The 26,783-nt window shown below is 35.3% G+C and overlaps 3 protein-coding genes across 5 annotated transcripts; 2 read left to right on the forward strand and 1 right to left on the reverse strand.

The window, feature by feature from the left end:
- Positions 1-1,209: 1,209 nt before the first annotated feature.
- On the reverse strand, positions 1,210-11,016 carry LOC131660886 (uncharacterized). Of its 3 annotated transcripts, XM_058930248.1 has the most exons (16): positions 10,747-11,016; positions 10,388-10,651; positions 10,211-10,308; positions 9,296-9,458; positions 9,096-9,206; positions 7,675-8,697; positions 7,439-7,591; positions 7,259-7,358; positions 6,718-6,812; positions 3,435-3,626; positions 3,269-3,325; positions 3,053-3,124; positions 2,838-2,936; positions 2,385-2,516; positions 2,095-2,268; positions 1,210-1,742 (listed from the first exon to the last, which is right to left on the reverse strand). In XM_058930248.1, the coding sequence occupies exons 1-16, from the start codon at positions 10,861-10,863 to the stop codon at positions 1,584-1,586; spliced, it is 3,009 nt and encodes a 1,002-aa protein (XP_058786231.1). In that variant the 5' UTR covers positions 10,864-11,016; the 3' UTR covers positions 1,210-1,583. The 3 variants fall into 3 exon arrangements, with proteins under 3 accessions (XP_058786231.1, XP_058786233.1, XP_058786232.1); XM_058930250.1 differs by lacking the exons at positions 10,388-10,651; positions 10,747-11,016 and having other exon boundaries at positions 9,304-9,458; positions 10,211-10,310; XM_058930249.1 differs by lacking the exons at positions 10,388-10,651; positions 10,747-11,016 and having other exon boundaries at positions 9,301-9,458; positions 10,211-10,310.
- A 3,762-nt stretch (positions 11,017-14,778) lies between these two features.
- LOC131657829 (uncharacterized) lies at positions 14,779-15,177 on the forward strand. Its single transcript, XM_058927187.1, has one exon. The coding sequence runs from the start codon at positions 14,779-14,781 to the stop codon at positions 15,175-15,177; it is 399 nt and encodes a 132-aa protein (XP_058783170.1).
- A 77-nt stretch (positions 15,178-15,254) lies between these two features.
- On the forward strand, positions 15,255-15,840 carry LOC131657830 (uncharacterized). Its single transcript, XM_058927188.1, has 2 exons — positions 15,255-15,752; positions 15,811-15,840. Exons 1-2 carry the CDS (start codon positions 15,255-15,257, stop codon positions 15,838-15,840), a joined length of 528 nt encoding a protein of 175 aa, XP_058783171.1.
- Positions 15,841-26,783: the final 10,943 nt, after the last annotated feature.

A 26,783-nucleotide genomic window follows, 5' to 3' on the forward strand; every position in this document is an offset into this window, starting at 1 on the left:
TTGAGGTTAGATTGAATGTAATGCAGAGTTAGTATTTGTGGCTATGAAGGTTGTGAGAAGTAGAAAAAGAAACTTGGTGAGTTGATGAGATGTTGTAGGTGTGAGACATTCTCATTCTGAAGTTCTGTTTACAAAGGATGGCTTATATATTGTTGCAGATAAAGAGAGATAGGATATGCTTTGGTTTTGTTAGTTTTGATTATTTTGAGTATTAAAAAGGGAAGAAGGAGTTGAAAGTCGTGTTTAAAATGATTTGAGTATTGGGAACCCCGAGGGGAGAATAAAAGGACGAGAGGAAAGTCGAAAAAGAGATTAGAAAAGTGGAATCTTTGGAGAGTAAAGTGAATACCCTTTTCTCGAGAAGCCCTTTTCAAAACAACATCAAACAACTTTTTCAGGAGACTGCTTACTGTATCAATGCCATCAGGGAATAACCTTAACAATACGGTACAAACTATGTAGAAGCAACTGCTAACCTACCATTCCTCTCAAATCCACCGTTTCTTACCTTTCACATGTACCTGTGGTAGATGAGTATTCTAATTGGTGTTTGGTTCCGCGTCAGAAAACCATGGCAACCCTTCAAAGAGTGTCTCAATGTGAATTCCACGTGGTTTTAAGAAGCTTTGTATTTCACATTTTTTTCTACATTCATTTTCTTATAATTGCTGTCTTCAATCTGTTGTGTATAACTGTGATCAACATTTTCACTAGTGAGTTGTTGTACAATCAATGCCAGAAATGTGTTTCTTACCGTTTTAGATGACAAGTTTACATTTTGAGGATGCCCTTGTGAATGCTACACTGGACCACTTGTTTTGTTTTACATGTAGCCAACCATGATACCCATATCAAGAGTAAAAAGCATTGACAGTTGCCAACCTTGAAGGCAGTTTGTAACGCGTCTTCTGGGACGGGGCTATTGCAAAGACATTTTGCACATCTGTGAATAGCACTATACATTCATAACTAGGTTCATAGACTAGAAACCAAAGTTTACAAGGACAAGACTAGCTTACTCGAGCACATTCACCTCTCCTTTGTAAGCATAGATTTTTATGAGTATAAAAAGATTTGATAAACTTTTTAGTAGTATTTAGTGTTACGTTGTTAGGAGTGTAGGTGTCCCAGATAAATAATGAGTTGCTGGAAGAGTGACTTGGTAGTTGAGATGATGGTTTTACATAATAGTGATAAGGAGATCGGAAATTTGATTGCACACATATTTGTCAATTGTCATTAAAAATTTATGAAGCCCAATCACATAGATAATACTGTGCAAAAGTTAAAAAGGAGGGGGGGGAACTAGCATAGGCTTTCACAATCATATACAAGGAATAGATAAGAAAAATAGACAATACTCTACAACTTACACTGTGCACTAATGCATCCTGCAACATATGCAGTCCTGCAATTACTGGCACAGGCAACAAACAACCTTCAATCATTTTCGCCCCTTGCTGAGCTCGAAGGCCAGACGTGTGTGACATTCTCACAAAATATTGCACAATATCAAAGCAGGTATAGAACTGTTGTGATATTTGGGATAAATCTCAAGACGATTCACCTTAAATCGAATAGTTTTACCCAGTGACTTTCCCCAATCTTGAAGTAATACTTCCAGGGCCAGAAGTGGTCATTAAATTCCCATTGGCAGACATATAGAAATAGTTGTAGTTAATTCTGGTGACCAAATCAGCCAAATGAGGGAAATGTCCTACATTTAGTTTGAAAGATAAAACCTGAAAAAGCCAAGATAAACATTGCACAATCAATTACTCACATATAAATAAATATTTTTAAGTAAACAATTCAGATCAAAACTTCCCCTAAACCCTAAAAACTAATTATTCAAATAGGCAATTCAGGTAAAAAATATTTTCAATGGTTTCACTCAGTGTTCATCTTATTCTTTCTCTACCCCTAATTATTGTGTTACCAACTCCTCAAGTCGGGACTTGGTTATTAATCATTTTCCCTTCAATTTCACAGCATCTTAATAAGAAAATTCATTATTTTCATCCAGGCCATAAAAGAGCTAGTGTCACAAAGTAGCAGTGTAATTAGAAATTTAGAATAAATTCTGAAGAATACCCTAAGTAGGAAAGCAATGCAATCATCAAACTGTTTCTCTATTCGGTCGACCTCCATCTCACACCTTGCCTTGATTGCAGAAACAGTTCCGCCGCTTTTTAATGTCTGTTGTATGGTATAGAAGTCTAAAGCTAAACCAAGAATGATATTAACGCGACTGGCAATCAAAGCCCCCTGAACACAATAAAGAAGTTTGAAACTACTCAAGCTTTGCCCCAGCATAAACACGTCAGTCAAAACATGATACAAGGAGAACATGAAATTTCAAATTACGAGACACGATGAATCACCAGTTTATCAGGAACCACAAAGCACTGCCGCTGAATTGACAAAATGTAGGCCTCATGGGCATCAATGACCTCATCCAGAGATTTCGCCACAGTCATACCTTCACATAGTTCACGCCATGCACTGTGATATACCTGCATAAAAATTGTAGTGGCAGGTAAAACACTTAGGTTCCGTTGCCAAGATGCAGAACCATAAAAATTGTTAGTGAAGATTCCACTAACAACTAGCCATTCTATTGGTAGCCCAATGCTATATTTATATTCTCCCCTTCTCCCTCCAAAATCTAGCAAAAAGGGTTAGTATCAGTAATAGCTGTCTCTCCTATATTATTTGCATTTATGATGGATAATAACTTCAATACTGATTAACTGTGCCCTGTGTACTGTGCTTTGCTAGTAGATCTTCTATTGGAGAAATTATTTTTTGTACTTATCTTAAAGCAATGTACATACCCGGTCCATCACATATTGGTGAAAAGCATCCACAAAATGAAGGAGTTTCTGCTCCACTAGCCAATGACGTTTTCTGTTATTTGTTGTAGATCCCCTACCCTGCAAAGGTTGATTGCAGTTTCAAACGTCAGAGTAAGTATCAAGAATTAAGGAAAATGTAGCTGAGGGAGGGTATGCTCCCCTGAAGAGAAATGAGAAGTAATATAAAGAGTCACCTTCCACATCCATCTCCGCACTTTATCTAAAACACATTTTGCACGCTTGACCTTCAGCAAAAACCGCATAACCTATTATACATGTGAATACATATGAAAGAGAAGATTAACATAGGCAAAAAGAACCAACCAGACAGCACGAAGAAACATAGACAATAGAAGAATAGAACTACAAGGCTAAGAAAAAAAAGAGGATTGTACAGACAAGTCAGATACCTGGTTGTACTTCTTTATTGCCTCTGTGTTTGCAATGAGTTCAAGAGGCCAAGGTACCTGCCAGTTCCAAATTTTTAGTAATCTTTGTGCAAAAAATTAGCTATAGAAAACAATATTCTTAATAAAGAATTAGACAGAAAGGATAATAAACTGACGGAAGAATGACCTTATATGTGAACTTTAGCATATCAAGGCCGTTAATCCCGAAGTTATTGACATGACTTTTACGAGGAGTACCCATAACAGAACCAGGTATGCTAGCTTCCTCATCACTCTCAACAATATTTTTGGTTATAGACACCACCAATGAATCGGGAGCACTTAACAGCATACAATCAGCAGAATTTCTGATTGATTCCTGAAATTAATATGCACAGATAGATTATGAATAGAAAATGGTTTTAAAAATCAAAGGAGGAGAAGGATCCCTAAAATTATGAAATAAACCCATGCACATAACAGAGTCCATCGTGATAATATTGCAAGTTTCTAATAAACCCATCCACACAACAGAGTCCATCGTTACAATATTGCTATTTTCTTTCAGTTTATGCGACACAATAGTCATACCACATGATCGCAATCATTTATTCATTACTACTTTGCCAAACCATTAGGTCGCCACCACAATTAATATCTCCACAATCTATTTTCAAAACATTTAATACAATCATTTGTGAGAAACAGCCTCCCCCATAAATATTTTATTTATTCAACATGTCTTGAATAATAAATAACAAATGGGCTTTATATAGGTAGCATTTGGCACATGTTTAGAACGGAACAGGACAGCCTGTTCTGTTTTGTTTGTTTGGTTCTACCATTTTCAGTAAAGTCAATGCATTATTATCTTGTTTTATGTACTATCCTGTTCAGTTTCTTCTTCCTTTTTTTTTGGTTTCTCATAGGTTCCTCTATTGGAGATAATCCTATTTGAGACATTGTCAGACACTAAATGTGGACAAATATAAAACAGTCATTTGTATTGATTAATCTTTGCTTTAACTCCCGAATGCTACCACAAGAAATTCTAGGAGAACAAACCGTTACAAAAGGAAATGGTTCTGTATAGTTTAATGTGCGAATGCAAGGCAAAATTTGAATCAAAATATTACAGGACTGCAATAAATTCCAAACTAGTAGACAGCAACATGTGTGCAGTTATACTAGAGAAAGATTAAGATCATTAAAGAAAAATTATAGGATAAGAACCATAAACATGCTCAATAGAGTAACACAAACAAATATGACCACTCAAAATCATATGACAGAGACTAGAGGAAGTAAAAATGTATAATTAGACGATGAACATGTTTACGCTATAGGGTTTTAAATGGAGGAAAAAGAAGAAAAAGAAAAAGCTCAGAATTATGATTATTGTCTTATTATATAAATTACTTAGCACAAAACCCTATTTATTCTAATAGAAGACTCATAAATCATTACTTTATTATATGTAAATTGTAAAATACTAAGCACTAAAACTTATGATAATGCTAGGCTCATAAATCATAATCCTAATTAACTAAGGAAACAAATCAAGAAGTATAAGGGAGTATGGAAACCAATTACTAGTCCTACGAGATAATTTAAGATATTAAAAATTACTATTTACTCCCCTTAATGCTAAAGCTTGTTACAAATAAACCCTTGATAAAACATATAATATGTAATCCACAAAACGTTGTAGGCTACTCCCCTTAATGCTAAAGCTTGTTACAAATAAACCCTTGATAAAATATATAATATGTAATCCACAAAACGTTGTAGGCTACTCCCCTTAATGCTAATGCTTGTTACAAATAAACTCTTGATAAAATATATAATAGGTAATCCACAAAACGTTGTAGGCAAAGAACTTCAGGGAAGTTGGAAACATCAAAGAGATGACATTGTTAGAAAGAAAACCCAACAAGATAGTTGGAATGATCGCCAACCTGAGGAGCAAGTTGGGACATTGTATGACCATCGAAGAGGAGACTTCATTGGAATACTCATTGATGCAAATTTTCTTGCAAAATAACTTTCCGACAAGAATTAAAACTTCTTCAGATCAACCCATTAAGGCCAATTTGCATATGGAATAGCCAAGGGCAGACTTCATCTGCAATATCTGGAGGCTGCTAGACAGAGGATACAGCAGTGAAACAATTGATCCAAGGTTTTTGAGATAGATTGTGGAAACGATAAGCAGAAAAAACCAATGACAAAGAACGTGAGAAAGAAAGAGTGGCAAAAATTTGTGCAAAACTGATAAAACAGAATTATAGAATTGATTTTCAGGTTTTAGAGATCTCGGATGATAGAACAGAGAAAAATTCAAGTTGAAAAAGGAAACTGTATTGATGTAAATTCAGGATTGGGGAATTCTACAAAACTGACCCAGAGTCTATGGCTGCTCAGAGAAAGAATTTTCTGCCCTTACCTTTTTTCTAACAGAATGCTAGCATGAATCCCCTTTATTCCCTTCTCACTACTTATAAGTATAACTGTAAGCAGAACAACCTACTAACCTCAGTCTTCCCTATACCGGCCCACACTCCCTCATTCATCTCTCTTTGGGCCCATGTTAAAAAATTCAGACCCAATTAACCCTTTTCCACACTAATACTAGATTCATGACTCTAATTAAACAAGGAAACTAGTCTTGAATCATGACAAAAACGAAACTCCCAATCCTGTGGATAATCCAATATATACTAAGTACTATTAAATATTTTCAAATTTTCTATCAGTGTACAATGCCCTGTGGTAGTTGATCTTTGTCATGGAACAGTAAGTCTATTAGACAAAGTCACACACATGCATGGGGAATAAATTGTCGATAAAAAGTCTCATATCTTAATGAAAAATTGTCCAGACATGAATTGGGTTCTGAGGTATTGTTTAGTTTTCTTACACACTATAAATATGCTCTATCCATACCCAGCTAGCCAACAAACTATGGCGGTGTGGCCTGTTTGTCATTTATGAATCATTTGAATTATGTTCCATTCCTTCAATTCTCCAACTTAGGAATAAATTTACATATAATTTGATACAAGAAACTAGAACTTAGAAGATATTTTATGGTCCAACTTTACTAATCAATGGGGGTAAAGTAGTTCTTTACTAGTCTTTGAGCAATCCCTACCTCTTGAGCCAACTTTGAAAAATGAGATAGGTTTAACCCAAATTTAAAATGGTATAAAGCCTATCCTAGACCATTAGGGAACCTATAGATATCCCATCGAACAAACTTCACGTTCCAGATATCCAATCCCAAGTGCGAAGGGGTGTTGAGATCCCATTTTAACAGAAGGTATGGCCAATAGAGTATTTATAGGACTTGCATAATCCCCTTCTCTTGAGCTTTTTGGGTTAAGAATAAGAATAGGCCTGACCCAAATTCTAATAACAACCAAAAAGTATACCAAAGTTCACAATCAAGCAAAATCAAGAAACTCTACCTGTAATATTGTGTTTAATTCAAAGTCATCATCCCATGTTTCACGTTTATCTAACTTATCAAAAATTACAGTTGAAAAGTGTTGTAGCAAATCACCTGCACAAGACAAAATATCAATACACAAGACATTGATAATATACCAATATGACTCCTACCCCACCTAAAGCTGCAAAATATTTTGAAGTACAATATATTATGGGCCCATTTGATTTGCAAGAAAGTAAGAAACCGAACAAAAATACCAATATGATAGGACTCTTACCCAACATAATGTTATTTAAAAAAATATGTTGCACAATATACTACGGATTCGTTTGATTCGCAAGAAACTGAGACTGAATAACACAAAGGTAATTGTTACATATTCGATTTAAAACCTGATCATGCATCAAAACAAAACAATGATCGCGGGATAGCACATCAAACAATATATAGGGAAAATATCATGTGACTCATGTTTGTTCTATATTGTTTTGTGTGACCATGCCTCAGTGTATCAACTGCATCCATATAGAACACAACAAAATATAATATGCAAATACCTGAACCTAACAAGTATATAGCTCGCAGCACTGCAAGCTCGTCCATCAACCTCCATTCATTCATCAACTTTAACAACATATTTACTCCAATATAATCTACCTGTTCTATTCAAAATAAAGCAAATATAATATTATCATAGTGTTAATCCTGGAATTGTCAGATGGTTTATCTTTATTCACCTGTTTCTGAATGTAGGCAGTTAGACAGTACTGCATAATAACCAGAGGTAGTGGAGTTGTTCTTAGGTCCGCATTTTGCACCCAGTGAAGAACTCTTGAAGGAAGAGTGCTGTTTCTCTGGAAAGGCAAGAGCTCTGACACGGAAAGATCATCCTGTTTCAAATTAAATATTTGTTTATCACACTAATGTACTGCATACTTCATCAAAAGATGTTCATGCTACTAAGTAGAAATACCTGAACTGAAGGCAATATGGTGGGAAAAGGAAACAGCGTTTCTAACAGGTTTCTCTTATCTTGTGAGTGAGTGTGTTTGGATTGATCAAACTGAAAACCAAAAGTATAGTTTGTTCCTTCACTATCAGAAAACGATGTGCTTTCACCACCAAATATAGCCTTTCTTAAACCCTCATCGTTTAAAGAAGGCAAGCAGAATTTTCGAGATAAATTCAAAGTTTTCAAGGCATCCCCATTGTTTCCAATTGCTTTTCGACAAACGGTAACTACTGGATTTTGTAAGCATGATCTCAAGAGAAACAACTCGTCTTTAACAACTCTATCCCCTGCTGAATCTCTTTTGCCATTATTTCTGTCTTCATATTTTGGTTTCAAATCAGCTGATCCTTTTTGAAATAATGTATCAATCAAAAACTTATACCAAATCTTCTCCGAGTATGGTGGAGCAGTTAAGTTTTCACTGTCTGATTTTTCCGCATTTAAATTTAAATAAGATACAAAGGAGGAAACAGAAACAGATTCGTGCCAATCATCTTGCCAAAAGTATTTACAAACATGGTCACCATGGCCAATAAGTCCAGCTAGTGATACAGAAAAAATTTCGGACAGCGTTAGCCCAGCCACTCTATGAGTAGAAGACAAACCATAGTTTGATGATTTGGTACTTCCAAATTTACAACTACTTCCTTTGCTACATACTGCTAAGGAATTCGGAACATGGCGCATCAGCTGCAAAGACTTTCCAGCAGAAACAATTGACTTAGCTAATTCCTTAATAAACAAAGGACAAGCTGGACAGCCTCTAATGCTCTGCCCTTTTCCTTTATTTGTACTAGACAAAGAGATGGAATCCCTCATGCCCGTTTCTTTCTTCGCATTTGATGCTGATATGGAATCGCCAGCATAATTTGTAGAAGACAACTCAGTATCTAACTTACCATGTTGTAGCTTTTTTATTAGATAACTCTTCTCCCAAAACTCAGCCTCAGCAACTGAGACTTCTTTATTAGCAAAAAAGAACATCTGAAGAGATAGATGACATGATAAATACAACATTTTATTGTGTATCTAGATTAGCTTATAAGTTTAGAAAACTTTATAGTGAGCACGCTACAGAGAGTTGTTTGTTCGTTAAAATGCATTATTGTGTAAAGATTAACTAAAACCCAATATGTTCTTAACCAGTATGGGTCACAAAAACCACAAACAAAAGAAATTGCAGTATCAATATGACCTAAAAGTTATTTTAGGCTGTACATTAAAAAATATGCATGCAAATGATTCCCTTAAGTGAATTTCAAATAAAGGAAGTATTTCTTATTTAAACAATATAACATAGACATTTATAAGACACTTTTTAGCACAACGTTGAAAAATAACTTTTTCATCCCCTAGTAACTGAGAGATTCACTAATGATTACCTCATCAGAAGGATCATCCAGTATTCCGTCAAAAAGCCAGGAATCAAGACCCTCAATATATGGCAACAAGCTTCCCACATACATGTAAAGCACCATGAGATAAGCTTCCTCCTGTGATCAGTATAAGGTTTTAAAAACTCAACATCATGAACCAAGAAAAATGTGTAAAAAAATGTGCTGCACGAAAAAAGATTCACGACCTCACCACCTTGTACAAGACACATTTCCTCAAGCTTCTTATGAAGATAGTCAAGAACATGAACAGCCAAGTCTGCTGCAGGTACAGATGCCCCAAACTCAAAATATACATCAGGGATGGCCTCATGAACTAATAGCAATAGGAACTCAGCACCCGAGCAAAGACTAAAAGTCAACAAATGATCATCAGATACTGTCACAAACTCGCAATCGCTGAAATAAATTAATTTTGGAGAAAAGCATAATTTGAAGGAAACAAACAAAACTTAGGTTCATATACTTAGATGCTTTTCGAGCCTTAAATATTCATATCTGCCAATGATTTCCTCATAGTTTGTTATAACCACAAAAAGTTCATTATAAGTCAAGAACAACACAAAAAACACATAAGAAAATGGAGAACTAATCCAAATCTAAGCTAGCTTTCCGAAAAAATCAAATTGTAGTGAGACAATAAATGGAAACCCACTAGAATACCAACCAACAACCAAGCCTTATCCCACTAAGTAGGATCGGCTACATGGATCAACTTCCGCCATAATGCTCTATCCAGGACCATGCTTCTATCCAAATTGTTAATCTCGGAATCTTTCTTAATGAATGCTCTTATAGCTTTTCTAATTCTTCCTCTACCTCTAATTGTTTGACTTTTCTCTATTTGATCTACTCTCCTTACCACAGAATCTACATGTCTTCTCTCTCTACACATCCAAAGCACCTAAGTCAATTTTCCACCACCCTTTCTATTCTAGGTGCTACTCCAACACTCTCTAATCTTGTAATTTCTAACCTTATCCTTATCATGTCTAGTCTTACCACACGTCCAAATCTAACACAACATCCTCGAAGCAACACCCATTAGAAAACACACAAATAAAATCTTAACTGTGCTAGATTTTAAAAGAGAAAAAAAAAACCTCGATAAGGAATTTTTGAAGCCTAACAAAGTTGGAGTGGATACACCATCTGCATTGCTAGTAGACACTTCCTCCTTCAACGCAATATTCCGCAACCGCTGCATCACCAAAATTCAACTCAACTTAACCAATACAAAAGAAAATTTTGACAGATCTTAAAGGGAATTGCAAGGAAACCTTAAGCCAGGCTGAAGCAGAAGTAACAAACGCTTTCAAAGTTGGAGTAGGTCTCGGCACAGCAGTTTCAATTCTTCTGATAGTAATCTCCACGAGTTGAAGACACGTTGCAGCGTGAATGAATTGACTGAGGAGTGAATGTAGACTCGTCAGGGACAAATGCGTAACGTAAACTCCGCTATTGATACGAAAACGGTTTTCAGTGTGATCCCATGAGAATAAGGAAGATGAAAACCCTTGCAGCATTCGTAAAACGCATCGTACCTAATGAAAAATTGGTAGTAAAGCGTAATTAGAAATGCGAAAATTAAAGTGGAAATCGGGGGAATTGGGGATGGATAGAGAGAGAAGAAGAATACGAGTTCGAGTTCGTTTGTTCGGAGGGAAGGAAGAGGAGTTGCGAAGGGGAATTCGTTTGCGATTGGAGCGTAGATTTTGTTGATGAAGCTTTTGGAATGGTGTGGCTCTGCCCCCATGTTTGGGTAGAGCGCGGGAAGATGAAATAAGAACAGTGAAGAAAGGAAAGTGAAGTGTCTCGCTGTGGAGATCACAGTGTATAGTGTGAAATTGAAAATGGTGGGGTTATTAGCCCCGTTTTGTTGCCAAAATTACAAATGAAGATGGTTTCTAGCAAACAAAAATTATTTCTCTTTCCTCCCGTTGTGAAATTATTATTTTAAAAAATTGAAAACGAGGGAGCCACGCTTTAATATTGATTGGGCTTGTAATATTCTATTTGCACCTTGCTTATCCAGTCTACTTAAAAAAAAAAATCAATAATGTCTGTAACATTTGCAACCTAATCTTCGGACTTATTAAAAATGTAATCACAATCATGTCTCAGATACAACCCAGAACAAAGCTGAAAAAATTCAGAAATTAATTTATGTATTTTTTAAATAGGCTAATCTCCATATCTTTTTACAGATGTTACGTTTTGAAGTTGTTTGATTTATATAACGTGTTAGACATTTTCTCTTCCTTCTTTATTTCAAAAAGTTTACTCAAAATCCAAAACAGAGTTTGTGAGCAAACTCAATTTCTATCATTTTTTAAGCTTTCTCTCTACTTTTACTACATTGCATTCAAACTTATGACATCAATGAGCCTCTACTCCACTTCATTCAATAAAGAAAATTGTCGACTTCTCATATTTGACAAATTTTTCAATTTCTTTTTTTTTTATAATGTATTGCTTTGAAGTTAAATGCATAATAGGTATAGTTTATAGTACATTAGGACTCATAACAGATTTGTTTAATGTGGTATGCATGTAGATTTTTTTAAGTTTGAAATTAAAGCATTTGGACATGCTATGTTTCTTCTGGTTTCAAGATGGTATAAAAGTTAACTTCCTGAATTTGTTGTTCTGCATTATTTTTTTAATTTTGTCTGTTTTGTTCCTTGGGTGTGAATTATTTAATTATGATATGATTTTACTAGTTAATTAAAGGTAAAATGTATAAGAATTAAGAAAGAATGAGACATGGTAGAATGGCTCAACACAATTTTGTTCGAAGGGAAAAAGCTAGACCCTTTTGTCCAAACAATGATGCCACTTCTTTTGGTGCATGAGCATCGTCTTTCGGAGTTCACATGTCTCCAACATTGTCATCCCAGAAATATGAGTCCCATGTTGTTGCCCAGAAGACAGAAGTTTAACCTATTGTTGTCGTTCGTGATGTTTTTTCGAAAGACCCTTCAGACACCTCACTATTTTGTATGTATGTAGACCATACTGTTATGCGCGCATGAGATGAAGAGGTAAAATAAATATGTAACTTTTCTTTTAAACACGTGTTATAAGATTTGAAATTTCTAACATTGATGTTTTTTTACAACACCGTTAGTTGTTAAAATATATCAACCACGGGTAGGAAAATTGCGATGTTGTCGCGGTCTAATAAAGCATGGTTTCAGGATCTCATGCAACTGTCAGAGCTGCAAGATTTATCTAGGACTGGGTATACTTTTATTAACTATGGTTTGTTGCCTTCTTTCATCGAGAGATGACACTCAGAAACTTCTTCATTCCATCTTTCGATCTATGAGATATCCATCACACTTGATAATGTGTCATCCCTCATACATCTTCCGATCTAGGGAAGATTATTAAACTACTCCTAATTCAATAGGTCTGACGCACTAAAGATAAAGGTGAAATATTTGAGAGTTGACACAGGTGATGCTAATCGGAGATGGATGACACTAGAGGACGTCATGCCAAGTTTGAATTTTTGGAGATGATGTACATATACCACCTGGATGTGGAAATTGAGATCGATGGTGATGATGCACAGGTAGCACATCATTGAGTATGTGCATTGAGAATCATACCTCTTTTATCTAATTGGAAACACCCATATTCATGGAAAAAAGTGCATACTATGTCAATGTCGTATACCTAAGAAACTTTATTGACTTGGAGAGAATTCATGAGTATAATTGGGAGGTATCTTGTTTGGTTTACCTCTACTCAAAGATAAGTGAAGTTTGTTTATGGAAGACTAGACAAATGACAACAAGGAACACCTTATTTATGATAATACATTTGCAAATTTACTGTTACTAATATTTCATAACACTTGTGCTACATCATTACTAATATATCCTGTGAACCATTTATCAAGCATGGATCATCTAACACTTTCCACGTCTCTATGGTTGGGCATATGTGGATGACTACATCGAGGCTTTGTCATGTGCTTGCTCCTTTATCCCGCTCAAAAGGAATCAAGCTACCGAGTCATTCTAAGTTGATCTTGACTACTTCACAGCAGATGATATAAAATTCATATTATATAGCGATCACCGTGAAGCACGCCCTATTATATGCGATATCATTCTACTTAGGATGAGTGGCTTGTTGGTCATGATTGATGTATCCACATCTACATAAGGGAGCCACGTGTTAGTTCGAGTATCTACAGGGTATTTCTATAGCCTTCATCACTACTACTCCTCTCACACTCCACCGCAGAGATGTTGATGAGATATTTGTTGAGTACCATGATCATTTGGTCCTAAAGAATTTATGAGTGTGTCAGATCTTTATCCATGGAGTACTACATTCAGCTAAATCCAATTTTTTAGAGTGTCACATTTGTACATGACACTGGATGCAAGGGGAAAGTCACATAACTCGGTTAATTAGAGGATATTAGAGGAGTAACAGGCTAGGGCAGACCATGTCGTTGATGTGTCGTTAATATGTCAGTGTATTATGGTTATTAGGTGTGCAGGCGTAGAGAGAGAGAGGGGAGAGTTTAAAGAAGGAACTTTTGAGATGGCCATTATAGAGGCCATGATAGCCGAGGCACGACATGCCTTGCAGTACATGAGGCAGAGGAGGAACCAGAGGGTCAGATATACCCAGTGGCGGTTCTAGTGCCCAGCTAGCCCGGGCACCCGCCCGGGCACCCGCCCGGGCTCAACCCATATTTTATTTGTATTCCGCCTAATTTAATACTAGAGTTTTAGATAAAATTAGGGGCAAAATTAGTCAAAACAGGGTGTAAAAATTAAAACAAATAAATAACCAATGGTCCAGACCCAACCCAATTAATTATTAATGAATCAAAACAGAAATTAAAAAAAAACCTTAAAACAAAACCCTTAACCTTCTTACAAAACTACAGGTAAAAAGCTTTTGAAAAAATTAAAACTCGGTCGCTTCATCTCTTCGTCATGACCCATAAGGTGATAATCTCCCCTATCTTCTTCTTTTATTTCTCCAATTTCCCCCTATCTTCTTCTTTTATTTCTCCAATTTCCACTTCCATTTTTTGACTGCTTGTGTTTGTGTTTAGTTATTGTTGTCACAGACTCACAGTAAATTAAAAGGCAAAAAGATAATAAAAATTGAAACATGAAACTATGAGAAAGTTGTGTTGTGTTGTGTGGTGGTAGTGTAGAGAAGAGAAGTAGGACAAGTGTAGGTACTAGATAGTGTATGTGTAATGTGTCTAGGACTCTAGGTAGTGTGTGGTCCTGTGTTAGTTAACCAAAAAAGTGTATAGTGTTGTGTTATTTTGTTTTGCAATTTTTTTAATAAAAAAATTAATAATTGAAACTATAAAGAGAATTAGCCAATTAGGTGTAGGTAGTGTATCTAGTTTTGTCTAATTTACTTTTTTTTTTCTCCATTTTTTAAAATTGGTATAAACATGTGTGAATTAGGTTTAGTTATTAATTGGTTTAATCTAACAATTAATTCAATTTATTTATTTATTTATTTTATTTATTTATGTTATATTTTTATTATTATTTAAATTAATTAGATTTAGTTGTGGGCTTTAGAGTTAAAGGCTCTCGCTTACTTACCAAAATCGGACCATTTTACTTTCAATTTAACTTCATATTTTATTTTTCTAGATAATTAAATTTCAAATATGAGAAAGTTTTTGGTTCCTAGAGCAAGTATTGAGAATGTTAATGTTGTGCAACCGGAAGCCAAAGTAGAAGAAACACCTCCTAATGTGGCCAATGAATTTAATCCAAATGAGATTGTACGTGATCCAGGATGTAGGAAACAAATTCATGAGTATGCTATAGATATTCAAGACCAAGTGAGGAGGGCATATATATTGAAGGGTCCAACGCAACCAGATTTAGCAATATTTCCTCGTACTCAATTTGGGAAGTCTTCAAGAGCGTTTTGTAAAGCATGGTATAAGAATTATACATGGATTGAGTGCAGTGAGTCGAAGGATGCAGCTTATTGTTTTTATTGCTTTCTCTTTAAGCCGCCTGGGAGGGCCGAACACATTGACAGAGAATGGTTGGGATGATTTATTTATTGTTGTTTTGTATCACAAATGAACTTTCAAAAATCTTGCAAACAAAAGATATTAATATTGTGCTTGCCATGGAATTAGTTGATGATGTTAAAGCTCGATTGGCTACATTGAGAGAGAATGATTGGGATGATTTATTTATTGATGTCCAAGAATTTTGTGTTGCTCAAAGTATTCCGGTGCCAAATATGGATGAAGAAATACCGGTTCGGGGTCGTTCAAGAAGAGAAGGGAGGACTGTCACTAATCTTCACCATTACCGTGCAGAGATTTTTTATGTTGCTGACAAAATATGTGTGGAGATGGATCACCGGTTTAGTGAAGGAAGTAACATTGTGCTGGATTACTTCTCATGTCTTGACCCCAAAAACTCTTTTTCCAAGTTTGATGTTGATAAGCTTGTTCGTCTTGCCGATATTTATCATGCAGACTTTTCTAATGATGATCGTGGAACAATAAGGGAGCAACTTGAGACTTATGTACATCAAGTGAAAAGGCATGCTTCATTTACTTCTTGTGAAGATGTTCAAAGTTTGACTATGAAGATAGTTCAAATTGAGAAACATTTGGTATTTCCATTGGTCTACAAACTCATTGAGTTGGCTTTGATATTGCCGGTGTCGACAGCATCCGTCGAAAGAGCTTTTTCAGCAATGAAGATTATCAAGTCTAATTTGCGCAACAAGATCAACGATGTGTGGTTCAATGACTTGATGATATGTTACACCGAACGAGAGATATTCAAGTCACTTAAAGATGTTGATATTATACGAACATTCACCGCAAAGAGGTCTCGGAGAGGGCATTTACCTCCTAATTTTATTTAGCACACTATTTACAGGTTAGGTTTCATCTCTCTTATGTAGCACATTTTATGATTATTTATATATTATGTCACATGTAACTCGCGGTTTAAAATTTTGCCCAGGCTGCCTAAAATTCCTGGCTCCGCCACTGGATATACCCAATAGTTAAATTTATCTATGTATTTTGATCATTTGTATTTTGTGAACAACATATGGTTTACATTTTGACTTAATATATGGTATTATGATTGAATTACATAAGTGCATGTTTGATTGAATTATATATGGTATTTTGATTGTATTTTGTAATTAATATATCGTTTGATTAAATTATATAAAGTTTATTAAAATATGTAAAATTTATAACAAAAATATTGCCCAAGAGAGAAATTTACTATCATGAAGGTCAATACGGAAGTTAACTTCCATAATATCTACTGAGTCGTGAAAGAAGCACAATATCATAAGATTAAAATGTGACGAAGGGTTAGTGTGAAACTTAACCGATAGAGTCACCTTTCCATCAATACAGAGGTTAATTTTTCGTTTTTTTTTTGGCAAAATGGGGGTGGCTCTTACAAAGTGTTTCGTTAAGAGTTGTTGGGAGTAGAACCTGAAGGATTAAAGTTCATGAATCGTAGATGTACTACTTTCAGTGAGCTCGTCACGGGAAAAAAGTAAAGACCTAAGGATGAAGCTTTTAGAAACTATGACGGAGAAAACTCATTTTGAGGTGAAGTTTCATACTACGAATAATAGTAGTAATGAGGGAAATATTATAGAGGCATTTGATTATTATTTTACTTGTGATAAGGTACAAATGGACATTGTATCATATCAAAGAGGCGAGTATGCATGTCATGGATGTTATGATTTGAATATGGTTGAAAGGTTGTAAAACCAAAAAACAAGAACCTTTAAGGAGGCATTTGAAAGCAGGTAGAGTCAAAGATAGTTTAAGAGTCATACTTGTGGACTTGTTGGACTACTAAAGCAGAAAACGATGATTGGAAATCAAGTGTATACGAGTGGAAAGATTAAGGTTCGAGCAAGGCTTGAACTTGATTAAAATTGTTCAATATATGTTAAATTTTTCAAGATTGGCAAAATGGATCGGTTGATAAATTGGAACCATTATGGTTTTAAGTCAAGATGGATATTGTTGAAGTATGCATTCAAACCTTAAGTGATGAAGAGAAAGAAAATATATTTTGAGATTACATAAGCTATAAGTTAGCTTGGAAGTAAACAAAGACAAAATTACGTAGAGCGAGGCTCATAGGAGAATCAGCGTGTTGGTAGGCTGGCAACAGAGCTGGTGACGATGTCACGACAATGGGTCTGGGTCCGACAGGAGGTTCTATTCATCGGAGCTCGGGTCTGGTTTTTTTATTTGCGCTTATTAAGCTTTGTTGTTCAGTTTATGGACCTGTTTGTTCATGAGTTACGTTTTGGGTTTGCTATGGATTCTTTGGATTTCAGCAGTTATAAATATGTATCTTTTGCATACTTGTCATCACAACCTTCAGAACTTTAAAGTTGAAGACATAAAGAAGAGTATGAAAATCATAGAATTATTAAAAGAACTTCAGTAGAATTATTCAAAAATACCAAAAAAATTATGTGTGGGGACAAAGAACAATGACAACTAAAATAAATGACCTTCAACAAAAATTAACTCTAGCTATATGAAATAAGACGCTGATTTAACTTGGCAGAAGAAGTTAAAGTAAAGGCAATAAACACAATAGTTTTTTGGGTAATGCTAAAATGTGCCCTAATGGCACAAGTTAAGAACTAAATGTAGTAAGTTTGTTTTAGAAATTGTGTCTCGATTTTATTAAAAGATTGTAATAATAATTTTTATTTCTTTTTTCAACATAAATTTTTATTTGTGGATTTCTTAACAAGTGCCCCTAGCGCAAAAGTTAGCATGATCTTAATTTTTTTATCTATTTCAATCAAACGATCTACTCTAGAGTAGATAGCAGCTCTCCAATTCATTATTGTAATACGGTGGGAGAACTGACTTTTAAAAATGTGCGGATAGCTAAAGTCGCCACCGACTTTTATTTTATCCAATTTTAGGAAAGGCAAAAAGAACAGGAAAGATCTTTGAAAGAGATTGAGTTCGGGGGGTAGGTTATACAAAGGGAAGGTGTAAGCACCCTTTATATTCATGGTTATCCATGAGCTCTTAATTTCTTAGCTCACTGGTTTGTTTGACATGTTTGAAAGTGTGTAGTGTGTGTTTAGAAAAACAATTTGTAAAAAGTTGTCTTGAAAATGTCTGAAAAGACGATGTTTTAAAAAATGGGGTGTGAAAAGCGTTTTGAATTTTTTTGTTGTGAGCAAGCACTTAAGAGTTACCTACCCTAAGTTCGTAAGGTATGTCCTATGCTTTAAAGCTTTCCTTGAGTGATAGCACTATCCATACCATATATGGGCAGGTAGTCCTATACATTGGATGTAAAGGGACATCGAAGAGTCATTGAATGGTCATAGTGGCTATCCATACCATAAGCGGGCAGGAAGTCCTATGCATTGGATGTGAAGGGACATCGAACGGTCATAAAAGGCGACAAGTAAGGATACCTTAGTAATCCGAAGGGACTATCATCATTTATCGTAGGCAGCTCGAGGGACGAGATCACTTTATCGTAGGCAACTCGAAGGGACTATGATTTTTATTCCGAAGGGACTATGATGATTTTGAATCGTAGGCAGCATATGCTAAGGTATTCCTACGCTCGAGGAACTTGACCGTTTAATCTAAGGCAACAGAAGAGAGGGTTACCCTACAGGTGAGTGTGTGAAGAGTGTGTTGTATTTAAATTATATTATTTATCTTTGAATTTAAGGTGGTCTAATGATTAGTTTTATCTTCCCATACAATCCTAAGGCATACATCTAAACAGTTAATATCAGCAGAAAAATTAAAGGTGCGGAAAGTAAATGTCCTACGCTATTACAGGGCTTTGGGGAAGTTACATAATTAGAGGTGAGGAAAGTAAATGTGCGAGAAAATAAATCTACGCTATTACAAAAAAAAACTTGCGACCTATACAACGATTTCTAAAATCTTAAAGGTAAAGCAGTAAGTAAACATACATGTGACAATCACAAAGATTTAGAGAGGGAGAAGAAGAAAACGCTTGGTTTTGAAGTTGGTTAGAACCCTAATTAGCTTAACCTAATTGTCTAAATTAATTAAATTCACTAACCCTAATTATAGTTAAACTAAGAAAAAACCTAATTAATTATATAATTATCTAATTAATTAAATGTCTAAGTCAAATTAATCAACTAATTAAAACTAAATCCAATTAGAGTTAATCCTAATTATTTGGTTAATAAAAAGTAAATTAAGTGATAACATCAAGTAAAAAAAATATTTTTGTGTTTTGTTGATTTTATTAGTTAATGATCTTTTCTATGCTGTATTTTAATTAATAACAGTTGAAAATATGAGAAATAAATAATAAACCAAAAGAAATAGAAGAAAATATGTGGAAAAGCATAAAAAAGAGACGTGTTGTCAGTGCTGGGGTTTGAACCCACGTCCTAGGGATCAGCAGTAACACGCCTTAGCCATCTGTGCTGTGTGGATTAACTGAAATTGAATGCAACCTGTGCAAATAAATATCAAAACACGTGACAATTGAAAAATTCAAAATTCAAACCAAATGGAGCCCACGCGTTGGGTTGAGCGAATCACAAGAGAAGAGAGGTTGGGTCTTGTTTGACCAGCCAATGGCATCCGTGCGCGTGTAACGAGAGAGGTCAAGGGGATTGTTTACCTTCTTCTTCCTTGGGCACTTTTTATTTGCTACGAATTTACCGTAAATTAGCTACGGTTTTGCTACGACAATTTCGTATCCAAATATGGAAAATCAAACCTGCAATAAAACAAAACAAACGTACATAAAAACCACTCAGCCCCCTATTTATGGTACCCTGAATTCATTGGTGCAATCGTTCGGGGCTTGAACTGCTTGTAACATGAAACCCGAAGCTTTACAAGCTTGAAGCCCTAACAATGGCAAGCTATGATTTAGGGCTTATAGCTTACATGTAATGCGTAGAACCTGTCTTAATAATCCTCAGGAACATGTTAGAAACATTAGTTTTCGTTGCAACACTATAATGATGATAATACGAAAACAAAAAATAAGAATGAACATGATGATTATGGTATGCTCATTCCAGGCGTTGTAAGTCCAATATTCTGATCCATTCTTACCCTTTGATGTCTCAGGAAGAAGTATGGATGATTGGTTTGTATTGAAAATGGTTGGGGAAGTTGCTTGTGCGTGTCCTAGTTTATGGAAAATTTATGAAGTTTGGAACATGTTTTTTGAGGCAAAGGTTCGTGTCTTCTGAGGTTGAGTATTATGATGATATATAGGAGAGTGAATTAGGGTTGAAAGAATTGGAAAGAAATCATGCCTTGATTAAAAAGAAATTTGATTTGATTTTTGCATACAAACTTTCTTTTTTTGTTTCCATCCTATTTTCATGTCTTTTTCCCACGATTTGTTTTGTCTTAGGATGTAAAATTTGGACCTGATTCAATGAATGAGAATATTCCATGGCATCTTATATGATTTTATTTGATTTATTTTGATTTTAAATGATTTTAAATAAATAAATTCAAATATAAATGAAATAAAATCATGAAATAAGTAACTATTGGTTCATGGGCTTCTCATAAGCTTGTATTCACGTGGGAAGTCCAAAATTATAGGCTTAATACTAAAAAATTTGAAATTGGTCATTTAGGGTTCATGTACCTTTTCCACATTTTCCCCAAGTTTTGGCAATCATAACTCCCTCAATTTTTATCCTATGAAAATGAACTTGTACTTTTTGGAAAGCTCAAGATATTCTCTACAACCCACTTTGGAACATTTTTTGCATTTGGAGATTTTATTTTGAAGATATGGCTCCTGACAAAAAATGACTTTTTGTGAACTTCCAAAAGGACCTGTAATGTTTTGGCTCATATCTCTCAAATGAAGCATTTCTTGGGTTTGGGCCCAACATTAAAGTTGTAGAGAATTGAGTTTCCTCGAGAATGAGCTTTGGTTGGACAATTTCTGATGAACCATTGATAAGTGCAAAAATGTTGTTATTTTGAGTATATAATTGTGGCACTTATCGATTCTATTCATTTCGTTTTTGTAATAAAATCCCCACTTTTGTGTATATATTCACATTATTTAGTTTTCATATGTTTTATATACCGTTTAATAGTTTTTCCTTTGTTTTTATAGGTATTCATGCTTATTGGAGCCTCGAGGAATAAAGTGTCGAAGGCACGGCTCCGATTGCGCGATTTTGGATCAAATAAGCAAGTTTTGTGCAGAGAGCGCCGCTGAGCGGCGTGTAAGCGCGCTTTCCAGGGGCGAACCAAATTTCCCTGGCCGCTAAGCGGCGGGTCTGGCCTCTAAGCGGAGGCCTGTTTACTGTTGTAGATATTTTGTGAATACGTGTAGTCCGCTAAGCGAGATTTGGCCGCTAAGCGGCCGTAGCAGAAATTGTCTTTATATTCTTTCATTTGAACCATTTTAGGGTTATGGTTTTGGAGAGTTTTTGGTTCCAACTCCATCATTTTCATTCTTAGATCAAGATTAGCTTAGAAAACAACACTGGGTCATGCACTTGGAAGATCGGAGGTGGACTTCTCATCAACCGGAGCTGACAACCCGCGATATGTTTGGTTTATCTCTTCTCTTCTTTGTGTATTTCTTTGTGTTGGGTTTGTTTGTATAGTTACTCGAATCTTATGTATATTTACCGATTATAATGTTATATTTAACTTGCTTTACGAATCTGTGTTGATATTGTTCTGGATTTTTGCTCTGTGCTGAAGATTTGAGTTGCTTTAGAGATAAACTGCTTGAATCTTTATCTAGGATGATAATCTGTTGGTTCTGAACTCTAGAGATAGATTTAGAGCTAGCATTCACCGATTGTATCTGTACGTAATGCTTTCGTGTTTGAGCGGCGCGCGAGAGATCGCCGACGCGAGAATACGGATGTTCTCACGACTTCGCGTTAGAGATAACCTTAGTTGTGAGATGATCTCGTTTGTGCTCCAGAGATGGACGCTTATGTGAGAGATACGTGATAACATAGACGAGTATCGCAGGTTGAGTATAACGGGTTGATAAGTGTATGTTTGTGAAGAGTGAATATATTTACATTCCTGATAAGTTATTTCTCTTCTAAGAATGTGTTTATTCTTTTCATGTCTATATCTTTGTTTACTTTTTGCTCATTCAATCCAAAGCTCGAAGCCGTAGAAACTGTTGAATGGCATCTCTCCATCTCTGAGGACGATAATTCCCGGATCAATATTTCCAAATCTCTTTTGTTGCTTGCCCTATACTGCATCTAACAAAATGGCGCCGTTGCCGGGGATGGTTGTGATTGCATCGCAATAGTTTTCGTGGTTTTGAGCTTTGTATATAACGTATATATTGTATATGTTTACTTGTATATTTCCACTTGTACATGTTTACTTGTTTATGTTCACCAATTTAGCTTACTTGTTTATAATTACATATAATTATACTTTTGTATATAACATATATATTTTTATAGTTTCACTTGTATATGTTTACTTGTTTATATTCACCAATTTTTCTCTTTGTGTATGTTAATAGTTATATGTGTTTCACGTTTGTATATATGTGTTTGTTTATGTACATATTTATATACTTGCGTTTTCTTTTATGTTCGTATAATTGTTGTATATATTGTACCCGTAACGTTTGTTGAGTGCTTTGGTTAGGACACTTTCTTTAGGCTTGTGCGGTGAGACGTCACCATGGCATGACGAGAGGAGGCTACTTTCCAAACACCGAAACAATAAAGGCGTCGAGCTAACGACGTAAAACAAGCGCTCGTTGGGAGGCACCCCAACGGTTGTAAATATTGTTTATATTTATATTTATGAGGTATTTAGGTGAAGTGGAGGAAAATTAGAACAGCTATTTCTGTTCTGATTTTTCTGGTTTTTTCTGTCATCGCTAAGCGAGCCTAGCTCCGCTAAGCGATGACAGTAAAATTTTGTTTTCTTGCTTTGTACCAGTGGGATTCCCATTCCACTTGGTTCACTCATTTTTCCCACTTTCACCAAGGCTATTTAGTAGTATATACTAGTTTTATTTTTCTAATTCTTTTATTGGTTGTTTGTACTCAAATTTTGTTCGGTGATTCGAAGATTTTTGAGGTGATTTTCCAAAGCTTGAGTGTTTCAACTTGCGGATGTATGGTAGGATATTGTTTTTGAAGTTGTATCATTCAAGGTACTCATTTATCGCTTTCTATAACATAGCATGTTTAGGAAACTTTTCATTTGTACAATTACCATACAATTCATTCTTTTGCATTACTTGCTTGTTGATTGAATCACTTTAGTTCCCAAACCATAAATGTGAGGAAGCTTTCCATTATTCACATATGCTGGAGGCCACAATCTTTGTTTTAACTGGATTTTATTATGCTTAATCTTTTGTTTATGTTGATTTTATGAAAGCATGAAAAGGATCAAGGCATTTTGTTTCATTTTGAGCACAACCACCATAACCAAATAATCAATTCACCTTGTGAGTGTGTGATCATTTGTTAACCCTTTTGAGCCTTTTTGTCAATGTCCATGTTGTTTTTGCTAAATGCTTATCATTGAGTGTTTAGTTCTCATTTTTGCATGGATGATTGTTTCTTTGTTTTCTTGAACCCTCAACCATGATTTTTGTTATGAATTTTTACCTTGCCTTAGAAAGTAGGGAGTATTCATATGATGGTGTGGTTGAATTCAAGTTGGGGAGAGAAATGGTTGCTACTTATGTGGTTGTTGATATGAGGTTGAAAACAAAGAAGAAAAAAAGAAGAAAATGTGAAAAGAAAAGAAAAGAAGAAAAAAAAGAGAAAAAGTTTTGAAAAAGAAAAAGAAAAGAGAAGTGAATAATTGTGCTAATAAGTATTGTGATTGGTTTGAGAAACTTGTGATTATGGAAGAAGTTTGATCGAGATTTTGTTGTTTGAATCTTTGGTGGATTGATCACTCCCTTAGGTTTAGGCAAGTTTTTGTTTCGATTAGCCTTAGGACTTATCCCTTGTTTGTTAACCAAACCACATTACAACCTTGAAAAGTCCTTGTGATTCTTGCTTTTGTATCTTCGATGTGATTTTTGGATGAATGCATAATTTAATCTTTTGTTAGCAAGATTGTTGGATGAGTGTTAAAAGTCCTTCACCTTTGTGTGTTTTTCATTCATTGATGAAATTTTGCTAGGTGTGATTCATGAGATAGCATGTATTGTGTTAGAATGTTTTGTATGATTTTTGTACTTAAGATTTGTTTCGTTTACATGTTGTCGTTGTAGGATAGTGGTAAGTATTTACTTTGTTTATACATTTTTGTATTGAGCCATACATTTGTTTTTGGTTTTCAAAACTTGTTGATTCACAATTCTTTGGTTTATTACTTTTGATTCTTTGATTTATTTGACATTGTTTGAGGACAAACAAAGTTTTAAGTTGGGGAGAGTTTGATAAGTGCAAAAATGTTGTTATTTTGAGTATATAATTGTGGCACTTATCGATTCTATTCATTTCGTTTTTGTAATAAAATCCCCACTTTTGTGTATATATTCACATTATTTAGTTTTCATATGTTTTATATACCGTTTAATAGTTTTTCCTTTGTTTTTATAGGTATTCATGCTTATTGGAGCCTCGAGGAATAAAGTGTCGAAGGCACGGCTCCGATTGCGCGATTTTGGATCAAATAAGCATCTTTTGTGCAGAGAGCGCCGCTGAGCGGCGTGTAAGTGCGCTTTCCAGGGGCGAACCAAATTTCCCTGGCCGCTAAGCGGCGGGTCTGGCCGCTAAGCGGAGGCCTGTTTACTGTTGTAGATATTTTGTGAATACGTGTAGTCCGCTAAGCGAGATTTGGCCGCTAAGCGGCCGTAGCAGAAATTGTCTTTATATTCTTTCATTTGAACCATTTTAGGGTTATGGTTTTGGAGAGTTTTTGGTTCCAACTCCATCATTTTCATTCTTAGATCAAGATTAGCTTAGAAAACAACACTGGGTCATGCACTTGGAAGATCGGAGGTGGACTTCTCATCAACCGGAGCTGACAACCCGCGATATGTTTGGTTTATCTCTTCTCTTCTTTGTGTATTTCTTTGTGTTGGGTTTGTTTGTATAGTTACTCGAATCTTATGTATATTTACCGATTATAATGTTATATTTAACTTGCTTTACGAATCTGTGTTGATATTGTTCTGGATTTTTGCTCTGTGCTGAAGATTTGAGTTGCTTTAGAGATAAACTGCTTGAATCTTTATCTAGGATGATAATCTGTTGGTTCTGAACTCTAGAGATAGATTTAGAGCTAGCATTCACCGATTGTATCTGTACGTAATGCTTTCGTGTTTGAGCGGCGCGAGAGAGATCGCCGACGCGAGAATACGGATGTTCTCACGACTTCGCGTTAGAGATAACCTTAGTTGTGAGATGATCTCGTTTGTGCTCCAGAGATGGACGCTTATGTGAGAGATACGTGATAACATAGACGAGTATCGCAGGTTGAGTATAACGGGTTGGTAAGTGTATGTTTGTGAAGAGTGAATATATTTACATTCCTGATAAGTTATTTCTCTTCTAAGAATGTGTTTATTCTTTTCATGTCTATATCTTTGTTTACTTTTTGCTCATTCAATCCAAAGCTCGAAGCCGTAGAAACTGTTGAATGGCATCTCTCCATCTCTGAGGACGATAATTCCCGGATCAATATTTCCAAATCTCTTTTGTTGCTTGCCCTATACTGCATCTAACAACCATGTGAGAGTTATGGCCGGTCAACGTTTAGTTGACTTTTAGTTCAAAAACCCTAATTTAGAAGCTTGGAGTTTTGATGATATTGAACCTTTCCTTGGTGAATAATGATGAACCCTTGATCAAATGATGAATATAACCTTAAAAAGTTGACGTTGACAAAAAATCAGGAGTTTTGACTGTAGGTTGACCATAGTTGACTTTTAACTTAACATAGTTGACTGTTGATCATTTGGGCATCTAACTGAGCAATCTTGAGCCATGAGGCTTGAAACTTGACATGGTGATGCTTTAAACCATATGAGGAAGTATGAAGACCACTTGAGGCATTAGAACTTGATTTTGTCTTGAGAGAAGCAAAACCCTAGTTGTGGGTTGATTGCTTAGGAGAGGGCTTGTCTAATCAACCTTTGAGGAACTTCTTGAGTATGGAGATGTATTTGAATCTCAAAAATAGGAGCGCAAATTTTGGGGCATGACAATTATACTTCTAAAAGTTGTTACAAAAGATTACAAATGTGTTATAAGAAAATAATTAGTCAAGTTCCCAAGAACAAACCTTATTTTTCTACCAAATATTTCTTAGTTAGGTTCTATGATAGTCTATGTGATTTAAGGATGCTAATAATACGAACTTGACATGTAAATTGTCACATGAATCACAACTGACTAGCGGTGTTCAAAACCAAACCGGTCCAATAGAAAACCGCAAAACCGAATCAAACCAATCCGAAACCGCAAAAAACCACATTTGGTTCGGATGTATTTATATCATCTTTTAACAAACCGCGCAGTTCGGTTCTGTTTGCGGTTTGTATTTTACAAACCAAACCAAGCCGAACCAAACCGCATTATGTTACAACCCCCTAAACTTCAATTAACTTATATCCAACCCAAACTCAAACCTATTATGCCTTAACCTTATGATTACGAATGATT

The sequence above is a fragment of the Vicia villosa genome, linkage group LG3 (assembly GCF_029867415.1).
Source record: "Vicia villosa cultivar HV-30 ecotype Madison, WI linkage group LG3, Vvil1.0, whole genome shotgun sequence".
Classification (NCBI taxonomy): Eukaryota; Viridiplantae; Streptophyta; class Magnoliopsida; order Fabales; family Fabaceae; genus Vicia; species Vicia villosa.